This window comes from Canis lupus, chromosome 17 (assembly GCF_048164855.1).
Source record: "Canis lupus baileyi chromosome 17, mCanLup2.hap1, whole genome shotgun sequence".
In the NCBI taxonomy this organism is placed as follows: Eukaryota; Metazoa; Chordata; class Mammalia; order Carnivora; family Canidae; genus Canis; species Canis lupus.
Window position 1 is genome coordinate 2,866,632 of NC_132854.1, and position 15,787 is coordinate 2,882,418.

At 46.1% G+C, this 15,787-nt stretch overlaps 1 protein-coding gene across 3 annotated transcripts in view; it reads left to right on the forward strand.

The window, feature by feature from the left end:
* The window catches only part of COL4A1 (collagen type IV alpha 1 chain), a 141,439-nt gene that overhangs the window by 72,756 nt on the left and 52,896 nt on the right, over positions 1-15,787 (forward strand). For all 3 annotated transcript variants that reach the window (XM_072782398.1, XM_072782397.1, XM_072782396.1), the window contains exons 3-6: positions 14,126-14,215; positions 14,304-14,348; positions 15,431-15,475; positions 15,583-15,645. In XM_072782398.1, coding sequence (XP_072638499.1) covers positions 14,126-14,215; positions 14,304-14,348; positions 15,431-15,475; positions 15,583-15,645 — 243 coding nt within the window. The remainder of the gene's footprint in view (positions 1-14,125; positions 14,216-14,303; positions 14,349-15,430; positions 15,476-15,582; positions 15,646-15,787) is intronic.

Here is a 15,787-nt window from a genome sequence, read left to right on the forward strand (position 1 = left end):
ATGCCACCGTGAAACTGTTCCTGGCTTAAAGTCCTTCTGTAGGGTGTTCTCCTTCCTTAGCATGAGGTTGTGTCAGCCCATGGGCTTACAGACAAGCCCACAAAGAGCTAAAATGTGCTTCTGGTAAAGAAAGATAGATATAGGGGATCCCAGGGTGGCGCAGCGGTTTGGCGCCTGCCTTTGGCCCGGGGCACGATCCTGGAGACCCGGGATCGAATCCCACATCGGGCTCCCGGTGCATGGAGCCTGCTTCTCCCTCTGCCTCTCTCTCTCTCTGTGACTATCATAAATTTAAAAAAAAAAAATTAAAAAAAAAAGAAGGATAGATACAGATCTCTTACACACATCTTGTTTGATCGTGAAGTTCTCTCCAAGCGCTGTTTGATGGATGTCCCATCGTAGCACATGGGCCACATGTGATTCACTGATTCTAAAGAAATCCTCACTGTAAGCTGAGGTGAATTCTGAGACCCTGAGTACTTGGCTCATGCCTTTCCATAGAAGATTGATGAAGGAACTAAGTCTCTCCGTGGTAGATCCAGTGAACTGTTGGAGCCAGAAAACAACGTCCACCATCCCACCCCATCTGCCCATCATTCTAGGGGTCTCACTGCACTTGTGCTCTTTGTGGCAGGGTGCCGATGGCCATAGGCAGTGGTTAGCAGGACGGGTGGGACACCTGGCCACATGGCTCTTGTGGTCTCATGGCAGAAGAAAGCATTAAAGGAGTGACGGCACCAATAAACCCCAGACCGGACATCTGCCACCAGCTCAGAGGGAGGCAGTGTGGTGAGAGTGAGCCCTGTAGGGCCCAGAGTTGAGCTGAGGTCTCAGGCCAGGGAAAGGCAAGTGGGACTTGTCACTAGCAGGCACCTAAAATCCAGGCAGCACACTCAGGGCACATGAGTTAGACCTCTCCCCAATTTTGTTTCCCTGTTTATTGTGATGTTTGCCCCTATGTGAGATGTGAGGTGGAAACGGGGACACTTTGGGAAACTGCTGTGTATGACGGAACCCCTGTACCCCTCCCCCCAGTCTCACTTCCCCATATGAGACCCCAATTCATTGTAGGACGGTTTTGTGAAAGTGAAGTTGTTTGGCAAAATGCAGAGTATGTGTACTTCTGCAAAGCCCTTGGGCCTTGCTGTTTCTGTGGCCGGGTCTCCTGCCCCTGGTCTGGTCAGTGTCTCCTGGACCAGGGTGGAAGATACCAAGATAGTCTGCTTGCTATCCCAGGGGCCAGGGGATCCTGTATTTTCTCCTGCATCGGGACACAGTACCTTTTCTCCTGGTTGGTGCAGAAACCCTCCCACTCTCCTGGTGTGGCTGGTGAGGGCTTGGTGATGCCTCCCTTCTACAGAGCTGGAGCACCAGAGGTTTGGTGTCTCAGTCCAAATACAGCAGCACTTGGTGAAGAGTGGTCCCTTCTCTGATTCTAGACCACACAGGCTGAGCCCTGGGAGCCCAGTGGGGAGACTGTGACCCCCAGTCTCAGGAGGGCCTGGTGGGGGCATCCTGGTTCCTGGGCCCTGCATCCCCTCTGGACGTAGGACACACAATTCTTTACAAGAGACGGTGACCTGACAGCTAACTAAATGGCCTTGTCTGCCAGGGCAGATGTAATCTGTGGCCGGGGCAGACACTTCCAGCCAAAGCTAAAAATAACATTCTACAGTATGATTTGCAGTCACGAAGTGGAGCTGAGATTGCTGACCTGTGCCGAGGGCCCCTGTGGGTCCAGGTCTATGGGGACAGGAGCCAAAGCTCTGGAGGGTGTCCCGCTTCCTGCATGTGGGGGAGCTCTGGATACACAACAGTGTTGGGGGCTAGATTTCACAGCCTGGCTGTGTGGGCACAAGGTGGCTTCTCCCCTCCCTCCCACCTCGAGTTTTCTTCCTTTCCTGATGCTCACTGGCTTCCTTTCTGCTCCCTGTACAGGTGCACCTCGCGCATGTTCTCCAGCCTGACAGCTCGCCTCCTGTCTGTGTTCGCGTGCATGTGAATGCACATGTGCACGAACACACGGGGGAGCATACACATGCACATACACATATACACACACAAGCACAGGGACACACAGGTGAGCACATGCACACACGTGCACAAACGTGCGCGCAATACACATGCAACACACTTGCACATGGACACACAAGCACACGTGCCTGCACACACACGCATAGCACACGTGTGCACACATGCACACGCACACAAGCACACACACACACACACACACACTCACCCACCCTGCAAGGCTGGAGACCCTCAGCACCCGCGTCTGTCCCGTGTTCCCAGACCCGGCGCGCATTCCTCAGTCCCATGGTCACTCGGATTCAGAGTTGAAATCTTCCAGGGGAAGGCCCGGCGCGGGGCCTGAGAGCACTTCTGGGTCAAGGCCAGGCTGTCCCCGAGTGCTGGGAGGTCCTGACCTCCGGGGCAGGGGACGCTGTGGTGTCCCGGGGAGCTGTCAGAGCGCTGTGCTGACCTGGTTGGGGAAGGTCAGGCCCAGGATGGGGTGTGGCTGTCCCAGCGCTCACCACGGCTGCCCCGACCCGCCCGCAGCACCGCCTCCTGCACCCTGCTCTGAGCCCCCTCTGCCCTCTGATGCTTCTGTTGGCTTTCTGCTTTGGGATCCCCCTTGAGTTCTCATGGCCCAGAAATGCTGCCATGACTTTCTCCCTGGCTGTCTCTCCCGTTTGCTCACACATTCAGTTATTTCCTCCCTGAGACTTCCCTGGGGGCTGGAGGATGGTCGACTGTGAAGTGACCTGCCCGCCTCAGGTGTGGCCTCTCAGTCCTGGGTGAGCACCGAGCATGGAAGCATTGATCTGTGCAAACATAACATGAATGATCCCCACCCTTGGGGACAGCATCCCTTCCAGGCTCCCACCTCCTTGGGGACACAGAGTGCCGTGTCGTGGAATGGGTGTCTTCGTGGTGGGAACCCCCTGGGGGACATGGAGTGCCATGTGGTGGAATGGATGTCTTCATGGTGGGAACCTAAGAACCATGGTCCAGGTCAAGTGATGCTACACACAGGGATCCCTACTCAGTGGGTGAGGTTTAGGGTTCTGTTGTTTAAAAGGAATTTGCTCTGCTCAGTGAGCAGTACGAGTGTACACGTGTCATTGTGCAGGCCTGTCAGCTCTTTGGTTCCTGGCACAGCGCCCTCTGTGTCCCATCACACAGTTAAGTAGAGGTTCTGGGAGAGCGAGGGAAATCTTATTTCAGAAGCGCAGTTTGTCCTTTACTTAGCAATTATTCTCTCCAGCTGTGATGGTGTGGCTCCATCAGAAGCAGTGTCCGCTTCCTGATTTATGACTTCACATGGGTGGGTGCCAGGAGGCCCAGGTGGCTCTGCCCTTCAAGAGTGGATTTAGGGGCCTGGGAGGGCGAGTGAGCAACTTGTCATTACTGGATTTGTTATTCTGAAACTCTGGACCCATATAACCAACCACAGTGTGTTTATGTGGAGTATCACACGGCTCTTAGATGATGATTCCTTGTCTGTTTCTAAAGCAGAGGTGCTCATTCTTCTTGTGGACAAGCATTGAGTTTGGAGCCTACTTGCTCTTGCAGAGATGCCTGGTGGGTCCCACTGGTTTGCAATTCCTGGGGGAGCTAAAAAATCTTAGGAAATTAACAATTTTATATCTGGGGCAGGGGACAAGGGAAGGCAACTTTGGGGTATTTGGCTGATCAGCCTCCTCTTGCCAAAGGCAAATCACCTTGGTGATTGTGTGGGATGCCCTATGTCCCCAGAGTGGGGAGCAGAGAGACACGGGCAGCAGAGGTGGCCTGACTTTCCTCTTCCTGCATCCCCTCTCTCCCTCTTCCTAACACATCTGCACGTAGGGTCATCTATCCTCTAAATGATTTTTTTTTTTTAATTGGGTATAGACTACAAGGAAAAGTGTCACACATTGAACTCTACAGTCTGAAATCTTTTTTTTTTTTATGAGAACAGTAATTTCTCCAATTTACACACTGAGATGCAATTTAAGCAGATTTCTGCATCTTATCTCCTAGTTAAGGAACTAAATACTAAAGTATTTTAGTCTATTGGTATTAAGTAATTAAGAAAAAAAGGCAAAAAACTATCTTATAAATTGAACCTTTAAAACTTCCGACATATAGAGTAAAAATGGCATTAAGTAAGATCTGACTAATTTAAGTTTTTAAAAGAATCTGGCCATATATTAGGCTAAAATATATCTCCACGTCATCTTTTGGAAAAAGGCTTGCTAATTCTGTGAATGATGTTGTGGGGAAGGGGACCTTCCCTCTAAGGGAAGGCTGCTTTTAAGCATTTAAGCAGTAGTTATTTATTGTGTTCATTATGCACTATGATTTTGTATTGATTGTGCCATTGTACCCTTTTCTTAGCTATTCAGGTGTAAAATCAAAATCTAGGCCCAAGAAACCCCTTCACTATCTTGCTTAATTCCTTTCCTTGAGTGACTATATATGTTTTAAGAGAAACAATGGTGTTTACTGGAAATAGGTTAAAATTCAGTTGTTAATTCAGATTGATCTGACCACAAGTTTTTCAAAGTAATGATGTTAAATGAAGTATGGGTTTTGTAAAACCACCCAGTATTGCATTGTGTTATATGGGCAAAGTTGATTCGTCATATTTCAGCCTCTTTGGAACTGTTCTTATCTTTTGGGTTCTGAGCATGATTAACGAACGATGTCTTGACATTATTGCCAAGCACTGAGGGAGAACGTTGTTAGCAATGCAGTGTGGCCAAGGCACTTTGTTGGAGGGAGAGGAAACAAAACATGCGTTTTGTCATCGGACACCTTTGGGCTACAAAAAGAGCAGGGCCCCAGGGCTGTGGACAGGGACAAATTGGTGACCATGTGGCCGCATAGACTCAGGCTCATGTGGGAGGGAAAAACAATATTCTGAGCTGTGAGAAAATAATTAGTATCAGATGTATTTACTAAGAAGAAGAAGAAGAAAATAAAAAAAACCTTGTGCATAAGATAAATGAGGAATTTCTTTAAAAAAGAAAACCTGTCCTGTCTTTTCAGTACTCAAGAAATCCTTATTTTCTGTTGTCAAATTTAGTCTCAAAAACAAGAATGAGATAAGTCATAGGTCATGACGGCTTGGAAGGAGAAAAGGCGACACTGCATTTTCTTTCTCCTTTAAGATATCCTGTGGCTTTGAAGAAATGCAATTGACTTGATGGATTGAGAAATCTTGGTAGTGAATGCAAACTGTTTGTATGTAAATACATGAGAGCCAGACCTGTGTGGTCTGTGATCATGTGCTTGGTGTTGGATGTGGAGCAAAGTAGGATCAACCAGGTTTGATCCTTCACCACATCCTGTATGAGGCAGATAGCGTTGTCCCATCCTCCAGACAGCAAACTTGATCCTCAAAGATTCTCAGTGCCTGGTGCTGGAGCTACAGACATTTTCTGGGTTTCTAGGTTCTCTCCACCACATAGCATCAAGATGGTAGGAAGGAAGACCCCCTCCATTTGCAAACCCAGAGCAAAGATGCCTGTTTTTGCAGTCCATTTTGAAAATAGGATCCCCAACTCTGTGCCTCTTGGTAGGCTCATATTATTTCCTCGGAATCTTTAACACTTTGTGTTTCCTGATTCACTCCTCAAAATATTTAGTGAGCATCTACCGTGTGCTGACTGTGCTAGGTGCTGGTGAGCACGGAATGCCCCCTGGCAGGACACCCATAAAACCTAATTTTGATGGATAGTTGCATTCAACCCACATTTTCTTAGGAAAAAAAAAAAAAGAAAAAAGTTTTTCTCTTAATTGCCAATAGGCAGTTTTTCTCAAGGTTAAATCTGAAGGCTATCTTGCATGCTTTTTGTATTATTAATTATGATTATTATTTTCAGGATAGTTCTTTTTACATTTTTCATACTTACTGTTAACACAGACCCCCCTCCCCCAAATTCCTGACCTAGATTGTGGCACTTCCTGACTTTTATGTGTCCTAATTCTTTTCAGGATGCACGCACTTCCAGGACCTTGTCACACACCCACATACACTTCCAAGTTCAGGTGAATAACATCCTCAGTGATGATAATATGAAAGCCCTCTAAGTCTGTTTAGGTGCTCTGCACTGATTGCTGTTTCTCAAGTTGGCTGATAACATAAAACCATCTCTTTATACCTCAAGGTTGTTGGAGATAGTGAAAACACAGCAAAGTGTCTTTTTGAGAAAAAGATGTCTTTTTTCTGTCCAAATTCAGAGAGCTGCTCACCTCCTGCTCTTTGTTAATGACCTTGTTATTTTGTTGTCCGTTAGTTATTTCCCTGCAATCCCTCCCCTTCCCCTAGATCTGTAAGTTATGGCATAGAGTTTTGGTAAATCTCATGGAACTTTAAGACAAAGAAAAGCTTTTGTGCTGGTGAGTGGAAGCACTCCTGCCCTTTCTCAGGCGTGGTCATCCCCTTTCCCCCAAGTGCAACTTTATAAACATTCATGCATAAATAGACCCCCTTTGTAGGGTCTGGGTCAGGCTGGGTGGTTTTGCTGCTACTGCATTTTGCTCAGGCCTGTGCATGTTAGTTGCGTGCCCCCCTTCACGCTGGGCCAGTGCTGAGCTGCCTCTGGATTTTGCCTCCTAGTTACTGCAGTGTGTGACATGCACAATCTGCCACAGTCACAGTAAGGGCCCAAGCTACAGTATAGCACTTTTATGTCTGTATGGTTTTTCTGCTTTAAAACACATTTTTAAGTCTACTTTTAAAAAAAGATTTTATTTATATATTCATGAGAGACACAGAGAGAGGCAGGGAGATAGGCAGAGGGAGAAGCAGGCTCCCTGCGGGGAGGCCGAAGTGGAACTTGATCCCAGGACCCCAGGATCATGACCTGAACCAAAGGCAGATGCTCAACAATTGAGCCACCCAGATGCCCCTTTAAGTCTACTTATGAGAAGCAGAATGTAAGGTAATTGGATTAGGTAGCAGTATTTCTGATTCTGACTTTCATGAGAACTCCATGTCATTAAACTAATGCTTTTAGCAAGGGAGATGTTAATCGTCTCTTTTGGAAGCCATTAAAAATCAGATGGTTGTTTTTTGTTTTTTTTTTCACAGATGACAAAATCAGGAGAATGGGTAAATTTCCTTATGTATGTTTCCTACAGACTTGTAGTAGAAGGGACCGAAGAGAAGCCTTTAAATAAATACTCCTGGCAGTTGGGTATTTAGTAGTACTTTCTTAGAGACCTCCCTGCTGTCCTGCCTGAACGTATTTCATGACCATTTTGTAGGACTTAAGTTTTTTTCTAGTATGTAGTATTTCTGTGCTGTCATTTAAAAAACCATTTTTTTTTCTGTGTTATTGTAGATTCAAATACTCTGTTTATAAGATGAATAGAAAAAAGCAATCTGAGAAATAGGCATAATTCATATTACTGATCAGGTCATCGGCATTCACCTGCCACTCAGTAGCCTTGATGTTCAGGTTGCTAGGTTCATATGTAATTTTAATTACATTTTATTTTATTTTTTTATCTTTTTAATTACATTTTAAATACTAATTAAAATTCTTTCTTTCCCTTGGTGTTATCTTTTAGACCTTATGAAACCTCTCTGAGCTGTGCCCATGCTAATATCTTCAATGGCATTGAACAGTTAATATTTATATATTAATGGAATGAATGTTTAAGAAAAAAAAGGCTGAAGGCTTCAGAGTCCACAGGGTTTAATTTGAAAAAGTAGTCCTCTCGCGCCGCCTGGTGGTGAGAGGCCACAGCCGTGGAGGGCTTTCCTTCCAGGAGCCTCTAAAAGCCCGTTCGCCCTGTATTTATTGCCCCTTCATCAGTTAGACGTAATCGTTTTCTCCAAATCACCTATGTCTAGGAGGGTCTTCCCCAAGGAAGGATGTTTAACTGACATCCCAGTTAAACGGCTCTGCCTGGGTGCTAGGGGATGGCAGGGGCAGACTACAAACATTTCAGGTGGGAGCATCCCTCTGTGAGCCGGGCTGAGTGATGCCCCGAGGTGGGACCCTGGCCCAGGAGGTGGTGGACAGCTGCGGCATAGGGAGGAGCGGATAGAGGGGGGTTTGCGGAAAACCCATCAAAAATGTGCACCTTTTCATTGAAATTTGACTGTGTGTAATAGAGTGTGAGGCCAGAAAGTACAAATGCTTCCAGAGAACAAGCTGCATTAGGTTGTGGTTTGATGGGAAAATGGAAATAAGCTACGGATGAGATTGCCTTTATCAGGAAACGTCTACACAGGATCCACGAGACTTGGAAACACGTTACCGCCATATTTTGATTCCTGATTTGGGAAGCTGACTCCTTCAGGGGAGTGACTTAACATTTTTATACTTAGAAATATGTTGGGCAGCCCAGGTAGCTCAGCGGTTTAGCACGCCTTCGGCCCAGGCCTTGGTCCTGGAGCCCCGGGATCGAGTCCCACGTCGGGCTCCCTGCATGGAGCCTGCTTCTCCCTCTGCCTGGGTCTCTGCCTCTCTCTCTCTCTCTCTCTCTCTCTCATGAATAAATAAATAAAATCTTAAAAAAAAAAGAAATATGTTGAGAAGATTACTGCTTCAGAGGAAGAGTGAATGAAAGCACGTGAGGCTGGTTTTTCAGAAAGAGCGTAAGACACATGACTGAAGGGAACCCTCGCTGCCGACACCTGCGGTACTCGCTCCGACGAGGGAGAGGTGTCAGGAACTTTCTCTAAGTCCTCGGGACCTTTGGAAGATTTTCAGGTGGGATTTTTCTTTTCCTCCTGCCAACAATTTGTCAGCATTCAAGTGTGCCTTTCACCTTAGAAAGTTTTTTCCACCAGCTCGGTGACGTTGAACACTTTGCTCTCAGGTGGCTTTAGGGGAACAGTTTTAGATTTATAGCGACAGCACTTAGAGCTCTTTCAGGTTCTTTTTTTTTTAAGATTTTATTTATTCATGAGAGACACACACAGAGAGAGGCAGAGACACAGGCAGAGGGAGAAGCAGGCTCCATGCAGGGAGCCCGACGTGGGACTCGATCCCGGGGCTCCAGGGTCAGGCCCTGGACCGAAGGTGGTGCTAAACCGCTGAGCCACCCGGGCCGCCCCGCTCTTTCAGGTTCTTGTGTTGAGCAGCAGTCCTTTAGTATTTTGTGAAGAACTCTTGGCAATTCTTTTTTTCTCACAGGCTGATGTACAAAGTGGAGTTTTGTAGGTCAGGAAGTATCTAGGGTTCTATTCTTTGCAAACGTCCCTCAATCAGACGTATGTGTTACGTGCCTGCTTGCTCCCCAAGGTCCCCCTGCTAGTTTCATAGTATGCATGATGGGAGCCAGCTTCATGGCAAAGCTGAAATTCCAAGAGTTGTGCTAGAATTTACTATGGGCTCGAGTGTCTCAATATTGGGATTTAGCCAAAGGAAATCTGTCCTTGGACATGGAGACTTGGAGAAGGTTCTGTGTTAAGTGCTGTATCTGTGTAGAGTGGTTACATGAAACAATCTTCATATTATATTTAATTCAAAGAAATGTGGCATACTTTAAATTGACATAGGTACGTTCTTTTAGGAACCTGGGTTCCTAAATGTTCCTGGGTTCCTAAATGTCTGGTAGTGCAAAAGAGAATCAGTGTACACATCCTCCTCTTAGGAGAGCGTGTTCAGGGCTCCAGCTGCGTTTTCCCCCTCCTGCCTCTCCTCGGCGGTGGACCGTCAGTGCTGCCATGATGTCAGGCTTCTTGGTGTGGAAGGAGCTCCCAGCGGGGCCTCATCACACAGTTTTTCCAGGACCCTGTGACACTTCCCACCACTTTCCCAGCAGTGTCGGCATTCAGGAAATGGTCCTGCAGATGCTTGATGGTTGTTGGGCTCAAAGAATTGCTCTTGTGGAATTTTTGGCCAAGTCCCCACATCACCCATTGACTGACTGTGACCCATCATTTGAGATCATTTCCCCATCACTGAATTCTTGGTGAGCTCTGGCTCCAGAAGCAAATTCCTTCATTCCTTCAATCATTTGCAGCTTTGCTTGGAAATCGAAATCTCCAGGCACCAATGACAGAAAAAACAGTTGATCCAGTGTTATGTCCTAACCATGGCTTGCTCTCCCTGTTGCTGCTTTGGCCACAGGCATATGCCAGTCAGGTTCCAGTGGTGCCCACGGGGCTTTAGACTGGGAAAGGGGCCCCAAATGCCCAGGCACCAAATGTACCACACTTTTAAGTTTCCGGGATGCCTACGCACAGCCCTGCTTCATGCCAGCTGTCCTGTACACTACTGCTTAGTTCATCCATCCACACACCAATTTTATTGAATTCAAAGATTGTGCCAAACACTGTGAATGAATAAAATTATATCCCTGCCTTTAAAGTATTTACTTCTCAGAGGTGGCTACCCAGCCACAAAATCTCTCCAGTTAACATCGCTTGTTGAGTCTGTTCTGCTTTGTAATGGATGAACCCAAGCACACATAGATGACTCTTTGCTCTACAGTCACGTTGCCCTGGGGCAGGGAAACCCAGTGCTCTGGAAACATTTTTGCTTGTGCTTCTGTCCATAGTAAAGACCCATGGAAATATTTTAGATGTGAAAAATTAATTTAAAATTTAACTAAAAAAAAATGGGATCCCATGCTGGCCATTGAAATAGGCATAATATGGTCTCTGATAGTAAGACTTGATGACTGCTTAGTCTAGATATATTTTTTGTTAACTTCAGTGTTTGTTGTTGGTAATTATTGAAGCTTCAAAGTTGGAAGCTCCATATTATTTCAATTTCAGCCATCCTGGGAGCTTCATTTGTATTTGGATTTCTGATATAGACAGGAAAGGCTAATGGTCTAGCATTTGATTTCCATTATGAACTTGTTTCCTTAAGCCTTTTAAGAGGAAAGGGAATAATTGGTATTATAACAGAATCTTTTGTTCTCGTATTTTAAAAAGTATGTCCTTGCTTCAGATAATACATATTTTATGTAAAAAATTTAAGTTACTCCATCCATGAAACTCTATTTCATGCCTAATTTAGAATGGCTAATTTTGATGCCAAGATTATTCTCTATGGCTATATTCTTTCGTCTTTATAATGATGGCATTTTGGTCTTCCTCTTCAAACTCTGAATTCCATCATTTGAGGATATAGTGGTAATCACATCTGTTGTTGGCATATAAACTTTTCTTTTTGAATTAGTATAATACAGTGCACTGATGTTGAAGAATAAAGCTGTTATGTGCAATGGCATCAAAACTTTTGTGTAATATTTTACCAACTTGTCTTTTCTTTCCTCCATTGTAAACGTGCATGACTGTGATGAACACTGGCTATGGTTCCATTTCTGCCCGGCACGATTATGTGGCCCCCATGTCCTTCTGGACCTTGCCTTTAACACACCATGGGAACCTGATGACTCAGGGTCCTGTTTCTTAGGGATTTGGACTCCACACATCCTGCCTTAAGCACCAGTGTATGGGTGGCCACAGTGGTGGTCTTGCTTGTTGCAGCTGCATAGTCTGGTTTGGACATGATGAGCACGGCCAGCTCTGCACTTCCTGTGACGGTAGTGGAGATTTGCTAAAAGCTCAGAGGAGTAATTTGGCTTGCATGCAGTGGACACTGTTTGCCAGCTAGCCGTATAGCTGTTTGAATGTTTATCCTGACTGCTGGCTCTGCTCTGGTGCCCATCATACCCTTGGACGGTGCATGGGATATTAGATTATTCATGTGCGCTTCTGTCTGAACCGAAGAGTGGGAAAATTAAAAAAATATGTAGGAGATAACAAGAACCATGTTGGTGGAGGAGTCACTTCCTTTTTAGCTACTTAATTTCAAAACTCTAAACTCTTGGGATATATGGATTGCTTAAGTGTTCCGGTGACATTTGGGAAAGAATGTGTTCTTGTGTGCAAGTGAGGACTGGGAATCAGATTTCTGAGTTCTGTTCCCAGCAACATGCGGGGGTCACCCGGTGACATACGACAAAGTCAGTGAAGCGTCAGAATCTGAATGCCCCTATCTGTGAAATGGACATAAAAGGGATAAGTGAATGTTGGCGAATTGTTTAACAGTTTGCTGGGAACCAGCTTGCTCTAGTGACCTAGAAAACCATGGACTGTGGTGCAGGCTGACCTCATTTCTATTTTTGGCTTTAGCGCTGACTCAATGAGAAACTTGTAGAAATCAGCTAATCTGGCTCTCAGCCTCCATGCATTCCATAGTTAAAATGAGAATTATAAAGTCTTATCTGCACTGGGTCTCATAGTGATAGAGCCAAGTACTAATTAAGTACTAAAAATATGACACCAAATGCACTGGAAACTCTTACATTGATGTACCCCTTACATTTGTCATGTTAGGGAGACGCAGTTCAGTGCTCATTTAATTTTTTTAACCAGCTGTTTGCAGTTCACATCTATTCTGTTTTGGGTAGAATTTTCTCACATCCGAGTATTAGGGAGGAGGTCACACAATGATGGAGTGTGGTGTATCTCTATGTTCTCCACATTCTATGGATGTAATACACTCTTACTATTTAAGGTCAAGAATGAATATATTTGAGTAGCTTTCCAGTTGAACAAGTCTTGGTCTGAGAGTCCTTTTCTTCCCAGGTGTCTCAGGCCTTGGGGAGAGGGAGCCAGCATTCCGGGTCAAATCCTATGCCGAGGGCTCTGGGGCTGTCAGCCTCTGCTCTTCTCTGTAGATTTTCTGGATGCTGCTGTCCAAGGGGGTGTGCCAAGCTGCAGGGATTAATTTTCTGTAATCCATTTACTATTTTATTATACCCCCTGGAGTTTGTAATAATCTCCTCCACATTTACTTACACGCTGTTTCTGGGCTCTTGACTTACACCTGCAATGAGTCCTGCAGTCCATGCAAGCACAGCACTTGGAGTCTCAAGCGCAGAACCATATTCTTCTGCGTTTTTGAAAATGTAACAAGCAGTGAATTTGCCAGCAAGTGCCAGGACTGGCTGAGTGGTTCGGAAAGCAGGGCAGCTTCTAGTCCTTGCCCTATCTCCCTCCATCTGTGCCACAGTGCAATGCTTCTCAGTCACCCTTGGTGGCCTGCTTTCTTGGGGGGGGCAAATGTGGGTGTTATGTCATGTATAGCTTGTCAGTTAATTTTTCCTTTGAGCTACCATAACTGAGGAAGTCCTGGGCGCTACGTTATCCGAAGGACCTTATGCTTCTCAGAGTCAGCTGGCGATGGCTACTTCATCTGGCCCTTCGTATCTAAGGTTGGAGTTAAGTCCACATGCTGTGAAGAAAATAGGTTTTCCTGATTTTGTATTGTGATGGTGGGTGATTTTATGTTGGCAGTCTAACTATGGTGGCCTTCCTGAGATACTGCATAATCAGGTCACAGGCTCTCCAATGCCTCTGGGAGAAATTCTGTTTTCAGGGTCAGTGGACACCACTTTTCTCCATGCTCTCATGCTTATTGAATTGTTGCTTAGTTTCTTGGGCTCACAGAGCCTCGATCAACCTCATTGCCATCCAGGTTGGGGCTCAGGACTGAGCCTTTTTGGACTATGCCTTTTTCCTTTTTGAGTGTATTATAGCCACGCGTGTGTATTCAGGTGTACAGCCACCTGAATAGAAATATTTTAAAAATAATGTTCCTTATGTTTTTTGCTCCACGAGGGTAGAGACTACAATTAAACTTGGATCATACCTTTGCAAGAAACACTTTAAGGACGCTTTTGAAAGCCTGTCATCAGATTGCGGATTGTCTGCATCTCATGCTCAAGCTTGCCCCTTGAGCTCTCTCTACACACCTTCCGGGGTTCAAAGGAAAAACTTGACTGTCCATCTGCTTACCGAGTCTTAGTGCTGTGCCTGCTGGTAGTAAGATCCCATTAGTTGAATGAGAGCTCCATCAATTCAGTAAAAAAAACCCCAAATATTCATTGTTTTATTTACCCAATAAACTGTTTAGCATTTAGCATGTAGTATGTAGGAAGCATCGTGCCAGGTGTTGATATGAACACTCCTGTCCTCAGAGAGCTTGGAATGCAGTAGAGAAAAGCCTCCCGAAATAGGAGTTAGTTCGCCGCGCTGGTGTTCAGATGCCCGTATAGATTTGCACGGTGCTGGTTGGCACTGGAGGGGTGAGTACCAATTCATTTCCTCTGATCCAGCCTGCCTTCTGTCTGACCTGCTGCTGCTTCTCTGCAGGGTGAAAGAGGACTCCCAGGGCTGCAAGGTGTCATCGGGTTTCCTGGGATGCAAGGACCCGAGGGACCACAGGGGCCACCAGGACAAAAGGTAAGCTTGCCGTGTCATTTGGGGGAGACAGGCATGGGTTTAAGGTGATCTGCACTTGTGTCATGATGGCATTTCTATTTGGTTCCAGGGTGATACTGGAGAACCCGGACTGCCTGGAACGAAAGGGACAAGGGTGAGTACAGTCATCACTTGAGTGGATGACAGTATGATGAGGCATGATGCAGTGATGCCTCTGGGAGAGGGCTCTCCCGGTAGTCCTGGGGGGCGTCCCTCACCATCCCTTCTCTTGCCCTTCTGTCCCCTGCCTCTCTGCCTGGAGCTCTGTGCACCCGTGGCCTGTGTGACCGTGACCGCTGATGAGAGCATTAGCCATGGCTCTACCCGCACCCTTGTGGCTGCTGCTCTTGCCCCTGCTTCTCCCATTTGTTCTTCCTCAGGGGTTCTCATGGGTGCTTTCTAATTTGGGGAGGGGAGAAGATGTGTCCACAAGTCATTGAAGGAAAGGGCATCACTTACTATGAGAAGCGATGATATTTCTACAGCCCGCCTTGCTCTGCCTTCTTCACCTTCTACTTTGGTTTTGCTACTTCTGTTCATGGGAAATGTAGAGATGAAGACCTTTGAAAGCACGTTTTGAAAGTGGAAAAGCAGAAAGACGTTGTGAACGTCTCACTCTGCTGTCGTTACCCAGTTGGGAGGGACGTTGCTGGCATGCCTGAGCCATTGTTGGGCGGGAGTTAGTGGACACGGCCCCGAGCTCTCTTTGGTGGGGAAGACCCAGAGTTCCACTGGGAATAACTAGGAATAATCATGATTCATCTTAGAAACGCTTCTCTCCACCAATTTGACATTTTAATGTAAATTATGTATATTTATGTAACTTTATATGTATATAGCTTCCACATATATATTTTGCATACATATTTAATATATATGTGTATATATTAATATATATATTATATATATATATAAAATAAAATAAACGTATTTTACCTAGAAATCACAAAGTGTGAAGTGAGGACAGTTATTCTGTGAGGGTGCAGCCTTGACTTCAGAAGTAGTTAGAGTCAGCTTCGGATGTAGGACTGCTGCCTTTGTGGGCTGTGAACCTCAGCTGCCTGCCCTGCTGAATGCCCTGTGTGCTGCGTGGGGGTGCTGCAGGCAGCAGCTCTGGCACCCTTAGCCGGGTGGGTGCAGTGGGAGTATGTGAGGGTGCCCAGCACTCAGTGCGTTCTCTCATTTCTATCCTTACAGGGACCCCCAGGAGCATCGGGTTACCCTGGAAACCCAGGACTGCCTGTATGTATCTAAAATGCGTGTACTTCCTTAGTGAGACGTTTGACTGGAGTGACAGCACCATCGAGTGATCCTCTGTGTTGGCTACCTTTTCACTTTTTTAATTGCAGGGCATTCCTGGCCAAGACGGCCCCCCCGGTCCTCCAGGTATCCCTGGGTGCAATGGAACAAAGGTAAATTTGGGACAAACACCCCTCCCCCATGATCAGGCTGCCCAGCATCCCATGTTGAGAAGTCAGACAGTGTTGTCCTGTGAGCATGTATTTAGTTGTCCCAGTTAGAAAGTTACTTGCCTCAGAACGCTCTTTATTTGAG